Below are 13434 nucleotides of genomic sequence, written 5' to 3' on the forward strand. Positions count from 1 at the left end.
TTGGTACAGGAGGCACAACTCCCATTGCGTGACTGATGCGGCTGTGGTTGTCCCGTATAGCAATGAGCCAATGAGGCGTGTGGCATATCTCAGTACTGGGCTCCGGATAAGTGACTCCTTTGCCTGAGAAGATCTATAAACCCCTGTGCCAATCGTTTCCCAGAAGTTCAACAGCTCTGAAGTCCAATAAAGACCAGATGTCCTCTCCCCTGCACTCAATCCAAATAGTCTGCAGAGGTCTGTGAAAGATACCTCATAGTATACTTTCTGCACTACGAATGCCAGAAAACCTTCCTGATGGCTATCATCGGGACGGGTGACGTATGCGGATGCTATGAACTGGCGTACCAACTCCGGATAAGTGGGTTCGTTGAGGTTGCATAGTTGGCCTAGACCCATGTTCTGGAACAGTCCTTCAATGTCTGCTTGGATTCCCAATATTGTCATCGTCTCAGGACATGCTAGTTGTGTAGCCGGAACGGCTACCTTCTTCATGTTGTTGTAGTGGGTGGTATCAGACTTATCCCACTTCTTTGGCCTTTGCTTCTCCAGCTGAGACAAACCCTCTTCTTGTGTGTTCTTCTTTGCTGACATTTTCGTGCGCTTCATTCTCTACAAAATAGAATCATTGCTCTCAACATGGTTATAATCAATTAAGAACTCAAAGCAACATGAAAATGAAAAGCGAAATCGAGTTGTGATAAAAAAAAACCAAATTGAAAAAATTCTCAATCCTTAAATCATCTCAAATCCTGTTCCAAACTCGTTGATCACAGACAATTGTGTTCTATTCCATGTTTAAACATCTGTTTCATGCATATTTGATCAAGGAATCAACACGGAAATAAGAAATTCACAAAACCCAAAAAATTGCTCAAGAACACGATTTCAGAATGTGGAGATTCGCGGAGTATACCTGTCTTAGGGTGAAGACGAGTGTAGGAATCAGGTAGAGCTTGAAAAATCAAGTGAAATGGAGCCCAAAATTGTTCAAATCGGATGATTATAGAGAGAGAAAGGGGGGGGCGAATTATAGGGGAAATCGGAGGGGATGAGAGTTCTAAGGTTTAGATCCAGAAAAGGTCGGGTTTTGCCTTATAATTCTGTTTTCCGAACAGGCATCGATCGATGCGTTTTTGTTCTATAACGCATCGATCGATCACAATCTTACGGCCCGGTCCATCTTTGTAATCGATCGATTTGTTTTTGTTCAGAAACGCATCGATCGATGCGTTTTTAAAAAAACATACAAGATTTTCCGAGGACATTCCGAGGAACAATTGAGATTCTCGATCGATCGATGGGTTACTCTCATCGATCGATCACAATCTTACGGCGCGGTCCATCTTAGTAATCGATCGATTCGTTTTTATTCAAAAACGCATCGATCGATGCGTTTTTAAAAAAACATACAAGATTTTCCGAGGACATTCCGAGGAACAATTGAGATTCTCGATCGATCGATGGGTTACTCTCATCGATCGATCACAATCTTACGGCCCGGTCCATCTTAGTAATCGATCGATTCGTTTTTATTCAAAAACGCATCGATCGATGCGTTTATTTAAAAAAAATTACGTTTTGAAACCCCAAACACTAGTTCCTCGGAATTTCCTCGGAATATTCCGAGGAAATTCTGAGGAAGAAGAGGGTTTCCTCGGAGTTCCCTCGGAATACTCCGAGGAAATTCCGAGGAAATAGGGTTTTTAAACCGAAAACAATGTTTTGCCGTTTGAATAACACCTATATAACCCTTATTAAGTGTCTTACGTTCATTATGAAGTCAAAAATTTGTTCCTTACCGTATAATTAACACTTTTTCGATTGTATGAACGAAATCTCGCAACATAAGACAAACACTTATACCTTTTAATGAACGGTAAAGGGAATACTTTCAATTAGTTTTGGAATTTTTTATTTCATGGTTTATGCTCATCTATACAAAGAATCCTCAATGGTATGCATTACAATTGTATAAGAAATGAAATACGGCAAAAAAAATTGATGTTTTGAAACCCCAAACACTAGTTCCTCGGTATTTCCTCGGAATATTTCGAGGAAATTCCGACGGATATTTTACTATCCGTCGGAATTTCCTCGGAATATTTTCATTTTACCGGGCAAATATTTCGCGAAAATTGAAATTATAATTCCGACGGATAATGTCCGTCGGACCCTAGGTTTTATTACCACAAGCCCGTTCTTCTTCCCCATTTCTCTCTTCTTCCTCTGCGCAAATCCTCTCTTCTCTCCGGCGATTTCCCCCTGAAATCCGACGATATCTCCGGCGATCTCCCTCTTCTCTTACACAAATCATGTAAGGACCCTATCTCACTCTCTTAGGTTCTATTTGTTAGGTTTTTGTGTGGTTTTGATAGATTTTTTTTAGGGTGATTGGTTAGGATTGTGATTTGGTTGTATAATAGGTTTAGAATTGTGATTTGGTTGAATGATTTGTTTTGTTGAATTGATTTAGAATTTTTTTATAATTTTTTTTTTTGTATTTATAAAATCGATTTTTGTATTTTACAAAACGATTTTTCTATATAAATTCGATTTTTTGGACTTTACAAAAAAAATTTCTATATAAATTCGATTTTTTGGATTTTACAAAACATTTTAAATATCTATAAAATTTTTTTTGTGATTAAAAACTATTATTTGGGATTTAAAAATATTTTTAATATATATATATTATTAAAACTATTTTTTTGTAATTATTAAACTATTTTTATTTATTACAACTATTTTTTGTTTATTAGAACTATTTTTATATATTTATTAAAAATTTTAAATATATATAAATCTTTTTTGTGATTAAATTATTTGGGATTTTTTTTTTTAAAAAAATTAATTTATATATTTCTGTATTTATTAAATATATTTTTTTAATTTACAGGTCTCATGATGATCAGACCCGGCCTCGACAGCGTCGTGGTCGTGGTGGTACGGGGAGCCAGTCTCGGGATTCCAGCCATTTTCAGGATTCCCCTTCGCCCCACAGCTCCAACCATACATCTCCCTCTGCTGCACCCGCTCCTGCTCCTCTCGCTCCCGCTGCTGCATCCGCTCCTGTTCCTCCGGGTCCTCCGGGAGTGATGCGTGTTGCGGAGTTGGTTCAACAGCCCGGTCGTGACCATCTTCCGTATCTCACTCCGTATCCACATGGACGGGGTCAAACATGGTAATTAAACATTTTTTTTTCTTTAAATTTGGATTCATTATTAACCGTTTGTTCTTTTAATAAGGTTCAACCGATCCGGGAACGGGATCAGCGCATGGATCAACCGTATGATGTACTCGGCCCTCGACAGTGGACATCCGACTTTCACTCACTTCCCAACCGACAAGCAGGTTCTGTGGTTTCGTCAGTTTGCGGTAAGTATTCTAATTTTTTACTTATATTTTTAATCTTTAATATAAATTTTCTACTAATTGTGTTTTTTTTTCAGCAAGAGTTCAACTGGAATTCCTATGAGACGCTCTTTATCTATCACCACTTCGTCCATAAAATAATGGACAACTATGGGAAGCAGATCCACGAGTGGAAGAAGAAGTGGAAAATCAATAAGGTTCGATTTAATTTATTAAACCATTTTTTAATTTATTAAACTATTTTTTAATTTATTAAACTATTTTTTAATTTATTAAACTTTTTCTTTCTTTTTTATTAAAAGGTCCCAAAGTCGATGAACGACACGGTCTGAAAGGAGTTGTGTGCGCATTGGGATAAGGAAGAGACGAAAGAAAGTTCTTCCACCAACTCCACCAACCGCAGGAGCGACCGTAAAGGGAAGGGCATCTACAAGCATAACTTGGGTGCTCAATCTATTGCCACTCTCGGAGATCGCATGGTAAGTTCAACCGCTTTTTCTTCAATTATTTGAGTTTCAGAATTTAAATTTATTGTGCATTTCTTCTAATTTCTAATGTTTCTTTAATTTATGTTTTTTTTCAAGGCGGAAGAAAATGATGGCGAGCCGGTTGATGATCTCGCCCTAATGAGGAGGGCGTATACCAACAAGAAGACCGGCCAGATTGATGACGGTCTTGTGAGGGACGTGGTCGACCTGGTCCAAACTCAGGTGGTAGACGAAGTGTCTCAGCTTCAAACCGAGGATGACGCTTCGACGGCTTCGACCAACTTGTCCCGGTTTCGAATCAACGAAATCGTTGAATCCGTAAGTTCTTTGTTTTTAAAAGTTCAATTCATTTATTTCTTGGTTTAAATTTCTAAATTTGGTTTTTTTCTATTCAGTCGGTTCCAAAGAAGAAGGGACGTTTGGTCGGTTTGGGTCGTCGCACCCGGTCGGTTCCCCCTTCTTCTGCACCACCGCCCTTTGTTGATCCAGAAGTACTTACGGCCTAGTTGAAGGACAAAGATGATCGTATATCTTTGTTGGAGACCCAGATGGCGGCTCAACAGGCGGGCTATGAGGCACAGAGGAGGCTGAATCAGCAAATGATGGAGATGATGCAGAGGATGTACCCAGACGTGCCAGACCCGTAGTTTTTTTTTTCCACAAACTCGGAATGTTTTATTTTTATTTGTGAAACTTTGAATATTAATTAATATGATTTCAATTTTACTTTTAATTTCATATTTTCGAATTTAAATTTCAGAAATTTTATTTTTTTTTAAAATTAATATTTTTTACATTCCGAGGAAATTAATTATATTTTTCACTAGATCGATCGATGCGTTTTTGAACAAAAAGCATCGATCGATGCGTTTTTTAAAAAACGTTTGGGCTATACCGAGGGACAGGTTCCTCTGTTTATTCCGAGGAACCAGTTCCCTCGGTATATTCCGAGGGACTAGTTCCCTCGGAATATACCGAGGGAAAAGTTCCTCGGAATAAACCGAGGAAAAGGTCCGTCGGTATACTCCTATCGATCGATGTATATATGTCCAAACACGCATCGATCGATGAACTTCCGAGGAATTATACCGACGAAGTTCTCCCTCGGTATATTCCGAGGATATTTCCGACAAACTAGTGATCCTCGGAATTTCCTCGGAAATTTATTTCCTCGGAATTCCGTCGGAAAATTCCGAGGGATTTCCGAGGAAAAAAGAAATTCCGAGGAATTATTTCCGACGGCGTGTTTCGTCGGTATGTCGTCGGAATAACGTTATTCCGACGAAATTCCAACGATTTTTTCCCTCAGAATCTTTGATGTTTTCTTGTAGTGTGAGTGCTGATGTAATTTGAGGCCATGCCTGCCCAGAAGTCGGACTAGATTGCAAAACTCAGTGTGTTATGTGAGCTAATGGCTCCTCAGGTGAGTGCTGATGTAATTTGAGGCCATGCCTGCCCAGAAGTCTTTTGCATAATTTCCCCGGGAAATTTAATTAGTTGTAATTTTTAGAGGAGTGAAGAAGACCGGTTAAAGAAAGTAAACCGGGGAAGTGGAAGATGACAAGATATCAGGTGGTGGAAAAGACCAATGATGAGGAGCTGGTGAAAAAGAACAGAACAGAAGTCAGTCAGTGACTTAAACATCAGTCTTCTTCATTGGGAAACCCTATCTTTATATCTTAGCTGTACTTTTACATTTTTCTCCGTACCGTATATTCTCCCTTATTGGCTTCTCTTTTCCGATAAATAAAAATATATTTATATACTCATATTTCTTTCCTTGACATAGTTTATCTTACATGGATTTTGTATATTTATATATATTATAGTGAAATATAGAAGAAAATCGCTGGATTTAAGGTATAACCGTATAAGTCGATTCAGACTAGAGGACTTATCAAAAAAAAAAAAAAATCAGACTAGAGGAATGGTAGAAGCTCTGCCTTCTCTCTAAGATTAAGAGAGAGAGAGTCTTCGTGGTGGTTCCTCACGACGGTACTGACTCTGGCACATGGTGGTCTCTTCGACGCGGTGTGGCCGGCTCTGACTCCGGCGTCGCACCTTTTTCACGGTGGACGGCTGGTTTTTTGACTCCGGCGTTGTACCTGGCTTTAAGGTGAACGACCGGCTTTAAGATCCGCGTCGTCTGATCCTTCGCAGTCGACGGCGGTTTTATTTGGAAGCGTTCTCTGACTTTGCTCTCGGCGGATGAGATCTCGTGATGATTCCGATGGAAGCTCTCCGGCGTTGAGTTTGTGATGATGAGGATGTAAGAGAACGGGAATGATGAGATCTCGGAGATGGCTTGCTGAAGCTCTCCGGTGAATGAGAGGGTGACGAAGTTGGGCGCGGTGGTTTGTCTCCGGCGTGATTCGGCGAAACATTCGGCGTTTCGTTTTTCTCCGGCGAAAATCTCGGCCTTTGCATCACAGAGTGTGATCGTATGACGCGTGTTGCGTACTTTCGGTGGGTTCAATACGTGGCGTCCATGCGAGTTGACCAGACGCGTGTGTCGCGTGATGATGGATTCAACGTGTGGATGAACACGGGTGTGGGTTTGGGCTTTTAGGCCCAGGTTTTATGTTTGCCCTTTGTTTCGGGCTTTGTTTTTTGGTTTTTGGGCTTTTGGCCCTTTATTAAATAAAATTAGATGGAAAAAAATAATTCAATTCAAAATCAGTTTTTATACATAGGGGTGGACGAAAAAACCGAACCGAGAAACCGATGTGTTTTTGTAATTATTTAAATTAAAAATATTAGTAATACCAATATACTAAAATTCTAATACTAAACCACATATTTTCTATTTTTTATTGATTAACATATATTCTTCTAACCTAAAATGTAATCATCAAAATATTTGCTTTAAAATATTTCATTCATTGGAGGCTTTTTAATTTTAATGATGTTGTTTTTTTTACTTTAATTAACTTTCATTTGTTTTAATTCTTCTATATACTTTTTGTGACTTTTTAAAAGTTTTTGTTTGAGTTTTATATTGAATTGAGTTCACATATAAATATGTTTACATAATTTATGTTGTAAAACATAATTTCTCTTATAAAAAATAAACTAAGAAAAATCTAATTAAACTGATCCAAAAAATAAACCGAACCGAATACAAATCAAATCGAATACAAACCAAACCAAAAACCGAACACAAACCGAACCAAACTAACTATGGTTTACTTCAGTTGGAAAAACACAAGAACCGAATTAACCAAACCGAACCGAACCCGAACCGAACTGAGAAAATAACTGAAGTGCCCACCCCTACTTATATACTCCTTTCGTTTCATAAAGATAGACTTTTTAATATTTTCACACATATTAAAAAACACATTAAACTGCGATAATAAATATATTGTTTTCTGTAATTTTCAATTTTTAATAACTTTTAACCAATAGTAATTCACCAAAGTAAATTAATTTTCTTAAAGTTTACAATTTTTTCATAGAAAACACAAAAAAAACATCTTTGTGAAACAATTTTTTTTTCTAAAAAGTCTATCTTAATGAAACGGAGGGAGTATAAATTATCTCCAATAAATGAAAACAGTATTAGCTGTGTGCACTGTATGGTATATCGAATATTAGCTGTTATGTTTCCCTTCCCTTCTTTTCTTTTGCCTTACTATCTTTCAATAATAAGTATTCAATATTTTGAATATTTTCCTTTAGAACAACCAAAGGAGATTGTGATTGGATTTTTAAATATTTTCTCCTACAAGTGTATCGCTTCTCTATAGTTTTCACCGGGCCAGACAAACCCTCGACGAAGATGAATTACATTCTGAAATTACAAAACAAGAAAACAATAGTACTTTGTAAAAAAGAACTCTGATATTCATATGATTATAAGCCGGTAGTTTCTTTAAACTCTATGTAATAGTAATATTACTTAGCTAATAAGGACTAATTAAGTAACAATTTTAATCAACTAAGGACTGGTCTGATCTCTCGAACTGTCATACCAACAAAACAAGACTTCATACACTTTCCCCTCGGGGATCCTCCTCCTCCCACCATCACTCCGCTCTCCACCGCCGTCTCCTCCGCCGCCGCCACCGCTAGTACAGTCTTCCTAAATCCATCTTCACTACCACCATGCACATTGCACTTATCCTCATCATAATTATGGATAACACCATCATCATCAGAGGCCGTAATAATAACACTCTTATCAACATTATCCGCCAGATCATCCAAGTCATCACCCACCTCGTGATGATGATCATCAATATCATCAACATCATCATCATCACACTCATGCTCATCATTATGATCATCTTCGCCAGATTGGTAATGAGAGGGCTCTTGGGGAAGGTCCAAAACGTCGTCGTCTAGAGGAACAAGGTGGAGAGTGAGACGGCCATTGGCTCTATGCGCACGAAAATACTCGTGATGACGAACCTTCTCTTCTCTCAGAATAAGCCTCCCGTCGCTCGTCACCACACGCTTCAGAACCCATGGCATGTGCGGGAGGAGATTCTCCGTCTGAGCAAGCAAAGGTATCAGCGGAGGAAACTCACGCGCCGCCGCAGCTCTAGCTTCTCTTTCCTCTCTCCTCCTTCCTCCGTAACGATAGCGGTTCGAAGGCCTGGTGGGGGCAGAGACGACGCCGTTTTCTTCGAGGATGTCGAAGCAGCTCTCCGTTCCAATGTAGTCTCCGAAGGCGGAGGAAGAAGATGATGACGTGCGGGAAAGCATGGATGACGTCACAAAATGTGAGGTTTGATGATCAGAAGAAGAAGCCATGGAGGTTGATGACTCGGAGGAGGAAGAAGAGGCTCTCTCCATATTTCTAGATTTTAAATAAATAAAATACAAAACTCAGAAAAAATTATTTTTGGTGGGTTTTGTTTTTATTTTATTTTGTTTTAATGAGATGTTAGAGTTGCATGGAGAGAATTTAAATAGGGAGACAGCTAAGTGAAGGTGATGGCGTCATGGAAGGGATGGTCTCTGAGATATTACTGAGAATCTGTGACATTTAATGTCTTTTTCCTGTGAAAAGGAAAAAAAAGGAAATGTATATTAGACCAAAATAGACCCAAGTAGAACTTTTTTTACTAAAATGTAATCATTACCAAACAGAAATAATATATATATAAACTATTGACTAAGATATAAGAGCATCGTCAACGGAGGTTCTTAGGACGGGGCTCTTACCAGAATATAAGAACTCGATTCTTAATTTTTAATCGGCTCTTAAATAAGAGATTTAAGAACTGACTCTTAACTTTTTTAGTTAAAAGTTAAGAGTCGGGTTCTTATATTCTGATAAGAACCATGTACTAAGAACCCTGCGTTAATGATGGTCTAAAAACTTCAACAAGTTCTTAGAAATTCGATATTTCCCTTACACATTTTTTTTTATCCAATAAATAATTGTATCTATATTTCACTAACTGAGATCCTCAAATTTCTCTTTAGACAACCATAATTCAAAAAAAAAATCTCAAAATAGGATTAATTTTGCATAGATAACTTGAATATATAAATCGTATGTTTACAGCTGTAGTTAAAAACCTACAACCCAGAGATGATGCAGAAATTAAGGTCTTTCCAACTACACAGAGAAACAGGAAAAATGATAAAAATGGCTTAGAAATAAATGTAGGAATTAGGATGAGTTAAAAAAAGTATATAATCAGTAAGAAGATGTGTTCAAAAAAAATTACTAAGAAGAAGCAATGAGCCTATGATCTTCAAACTGGTTTCAGATACTAATAAACGGTATTAAAAAAAGAGAAAGGGAGACTAAAAACAGCTAAAATCTGTTGCCAAAGTTTTATAAACGTTATGATAAAAACAATAGCTACACGTTTTTTATTTTCACCTCATTAAGCGTTTCTATATTGTTTCCGTTCTTCTAAAAACTTTCTCTATCGTTTACCAGATTCTGTCTATTCTTGAACGCAAAAAGCAACTAAGATGCACGAAATAAACAAGGTTGACTGATAAGATTTGATAATTAATTATTTGAATTATACAAAAAAGGCATTGGTCAAATCGAACAAGCTACATGCACCTTTTAAAAACATAGCCGACTTCCACGAAAAAGTTCCAAGAATTTGTTTAATCTGCATCTATCTTTCCAAACCACATTTAAATCCAAACTCAAAGAAAAAAAAACTAGAATAATCACGAACATTCTCATGTCGCACCTAGGAATTAACGTTTATAATATAAACGAAGGGATGAGAATAATATCAAAAGAAAACCTAATCAAGTAATCATATGAATCGTCGTACATCATCAATCAAATAGAATAGTTATCAAACACGAAACAGATTGAATGTTAATATTAAAATGAAAAGATAACGACAAAGGAGATATAATAATTGAATCTAGTAATTAATTTACCTGTAGACATGGATAAGCAAATGAATTTTCTTCTGGTGAAGTTGAAGGATGAACGTTACGCGAACTTTTGTTCTCTTATACACGCACTCACAACGAAGCAGAAGAGGATTTAATTTATCGAAACGGAATCGATAAGATATACTCTATGGATTAACACGGATATTTAATCTTATGGGATTAAGGAAAGATAATCAAGCAATATTAATTAGTAGAATTTTAAAAAGGAAACAAAGCTTAAAATTAGGCGTACGCGGAGGAATTAATTAGGATGTTTAACCAAGTCGGGCCGTTTCTCTCTCGCCTGCTGTAAATCCTTAACCTTTCCTAATTTGTGGGGTTACGGATAGCTTTTAACTATCTTGCAGCGCGTCCATGGTAACAAAATATTTTGGAATTTATTATTCACTATTTTCTCATTCAATGGATAATGACTTAGCCAACTTAGCAAATAAACAAGGGGGTTATTATTGTAAATCAACTCAACTAAAGTTGCAATTCTGTAGAATTGTATATTTAGGAAGGGTTATCTAATCACTTATTTAAAGTTAATTATTTATATTTTATGATACCTAGCTATGGTTATAAATTTGATAGCATTTATAAAATTCATGTCTACAGATACTAAGTTTTTAGTTAAATTTTGGATTTGTTATTTATAAAATCTATTGGAGTTCATACTAAAAAGTTCAACATGTGAAATTATGAATATGCAAAGAATAGTATGACTCTTACACAACACCAAATTTGTAAGCTCCGAGGCGCGATTAAAATAGGGACAAAAATCCAACAAAAAGTTTTAAGAAAATTAGAGGTATATCATTATGACCAGGGAGATCACCTGAAACGAGATAAAGTTCTAATATCAGCATTATGCACCATTGTAATATTTCATTTTTGTTACTAAGTATGTAAATTTTAGATCTGTAGAAGTCGGTGAAGAAACATATAAATTTGAATTCAAGTGTATAATGTATTCAGTAGTTTACTTACCAGGATCGACTCACAGAGGTGCTTGCCACAAGCTCTACCGAGGTCAACGTTATCTGCAAGGGAAACGTTTTAAAGATTTTCGAGAATAAGTCAAATGGATGAGATGAGCTCCAAGATATTTTTCTTGTTAGATAATACTAGAACGCTTCTTGTGAATAGAATAATCATTTTTGCTTTGATGATTCCCAAAGCAGCTTATCATTAGTCAGACGCTAATAAATACTATAGAACATAAAAACAAAAGAATCGATGGTCATCATCAAACTTGCCATTTTGGAACATAGACGAGTGATATTAATCAACTGAAATGATGATACTCAAAATTGCTAAGAGGAGAAAAATATCGAGCTTGGCTTGTGGGGCTTTCCCCTAGATTCGATTCATTAGATTCAATAAACAAATCAAGCAAAAATATCAAGTGGTAACTAAGACTTTTCGAAGTCACTAGTTCAACTCTATTCGAAAAGAGTGATTTAGGTCTTGATTCTTGAATATATTAGTGACTGACCCTAGACATCAGAAGAAATTATAGACCAAAGGTCTAAAATTTCTAAATGGTTTATAAAAGAAACACGAGAAAAGGCATATCATGGCCTGAAAGCAATCAACTTCTAATGCTTAAAAATAATGTAGTACTTACTAGAATAAATACTAGGAATATTACTTGCGATTTGGAAAATGTTTATCAATCCATACACACAAATAATAATATCGGCTTCAAGATTTTCGTTGCACTTCTGCACGATGCATAAATGTTCTACAAGCTTACTTCCAATAGAGCATGTGAGATTATTGAAAATCAGGCCTAAAACCAATTACTATATTGACTGCCGGAAAGGAACTATGTTGCAGACTCTTCTAAGATTATCGATCACCTTAAATCTAATCCTCAACTTTCTATGTTAACGAAGGACTGCTATTTGAGCGAGAGAGTTTTTTACTTTTTACCTTAAACTAGCTAGGCTTTATTCTATAGTGTTTAGTGGGCTCTTTATCGACCCATCATTGATTTCTTATTGGTCCGGCCCTTTCTTCCTTCCATTGAAGGGTGTAATTTCTTGTTTTTGTTTACTCACATGTGTCAAGAAACTAGAGTATCAAAAATTATTGTGCCAAAAAAAAAAAAAATCAATACCATGTAGGCATGTACACAATTCCGGAGGATTACTTCAAATCTTAGTATTACCAGTAATACTCTATAGTACATGCATTTATATTTCTACAATCGCGGATATGCACTATCGGACGTGAATTAAGGTAGTGTGAATGTGTAATATATATGGAGTGCTGGTCTCGAACTATATTTTTCATCATATTGACTTCAAACATGAAAATTTTCTTACAACCTAATATAGATAACAAAACGTTTCTTACAACCAAATACTATTCAAATTTTGTGACTTACCAAATCATTAACAAAAGAAAATAACTGTTAGTACAAAACCAAAGATTTAATATTTCTATATTAGTCTAATAATGTTTTGTACTAACAGTTATTTTCTTTTGTTAATGATTTGGTAAGTCAAAAATTTGGAATAGTATTTGGTTGTAAGAAACGTTTTGTTATCTATATTAGGTTGTAAGAAACTTTTCATGTTTGAAGTCAATATGATGAAAAATATAGCTCAAGACCGGCACTCCATATCACACTACCTTATTTCATATCCGCGAGAATATCAGGTTTTGTACCAAAACGTCTCTTACAACCAAATATTATTCCAAATTTTGACTTACATTTTTTGTACCAAGGTTTGGTACAAACTATAAACTTCAAGAAGAGAAACCTGAGAAGATCTACAAACACGTGGTGAGAATGACAAAATCTTATGGAACACGTGGGAGTGGGAACAAAAGAATCATCAGAATCCAGAATTGAAAACGTGTCCTTGGTTTACACGTGAACAATATGGAATTTGTCTTTGACTTTTTTTAGATGGGATGTACGGAGTACGGTCTTATATGTACTTCCAACTCAGTCAAGAATCTAAAGGATGTGTACTTCCTCCTCGGTCAAGAATCTAAAGGATGTGTACTTCCTCGTGTCTTAATAATGTGAAAGAAGATTCACACGAATTTAAAATAAACTAAATATATAATTGTTTATGTCATGCTAACAGGCGACAGCTGTTATTATTTTATAATTACGGTTTCAAGGTCTTTTAAAATAAAATGAGTTTGTATTTTATTTTTGTGTGGATAATTAATTAGTACG

The 13434-nt window shown here is 36.1% G+C and overlaps 1 protein-coding gene across 1 annotated transcript; it reads right to left on the reverse strand.

Moving 5' to 3' along the window:
* Positions 1–6960: 6960 nt before the first annotated feature.
* On the reverse strand, positions 6961–11845 carry LOC125591738. The gene is made up of 2 exons (XM_048766510.1): positions 10233–11845; positions 6961–8870 (listed from the first exon to the last, which is right to left on the reverse strand). The coding sequence occupies exon 2, from the start codon at positions 8661–8663 to the stop codon at positions 7800–7802; it is 864 nt and encodes a 287-aa protein (XP_048622467.1). The 5' UTR covers positions 8664–8870; positions 10233–11845; the 3' UTR covers positions 6961–7799.
* Positions 11846–13434: the final 1589 nt, after the last annotated feature.

Source organism: Brassica napus, chromosome C8 (genome assembly GCF_020379485.1).
Source record: "Brassica napus cultivar Da-Ae chromosome C8, Da-Ae, whole genome shotgun sequence".
NCBI classification, from domain to species: domain Eukaryota; kingdom Viridiplantae; phylum Streptophyta; class Magnoliopsida; order Brassicales; family Brassicaceae; genus Brassica; species Brassica napus.

Coding starts and splice junctions, on each gene's coding strand:
- LOC125591738 (XM_048766510.1), bottom strand. CDS start 8,663: ATGGAGAGAGCCTCTTCTTCCTCCTCCGAGTCATCAACCTCCATGGCT.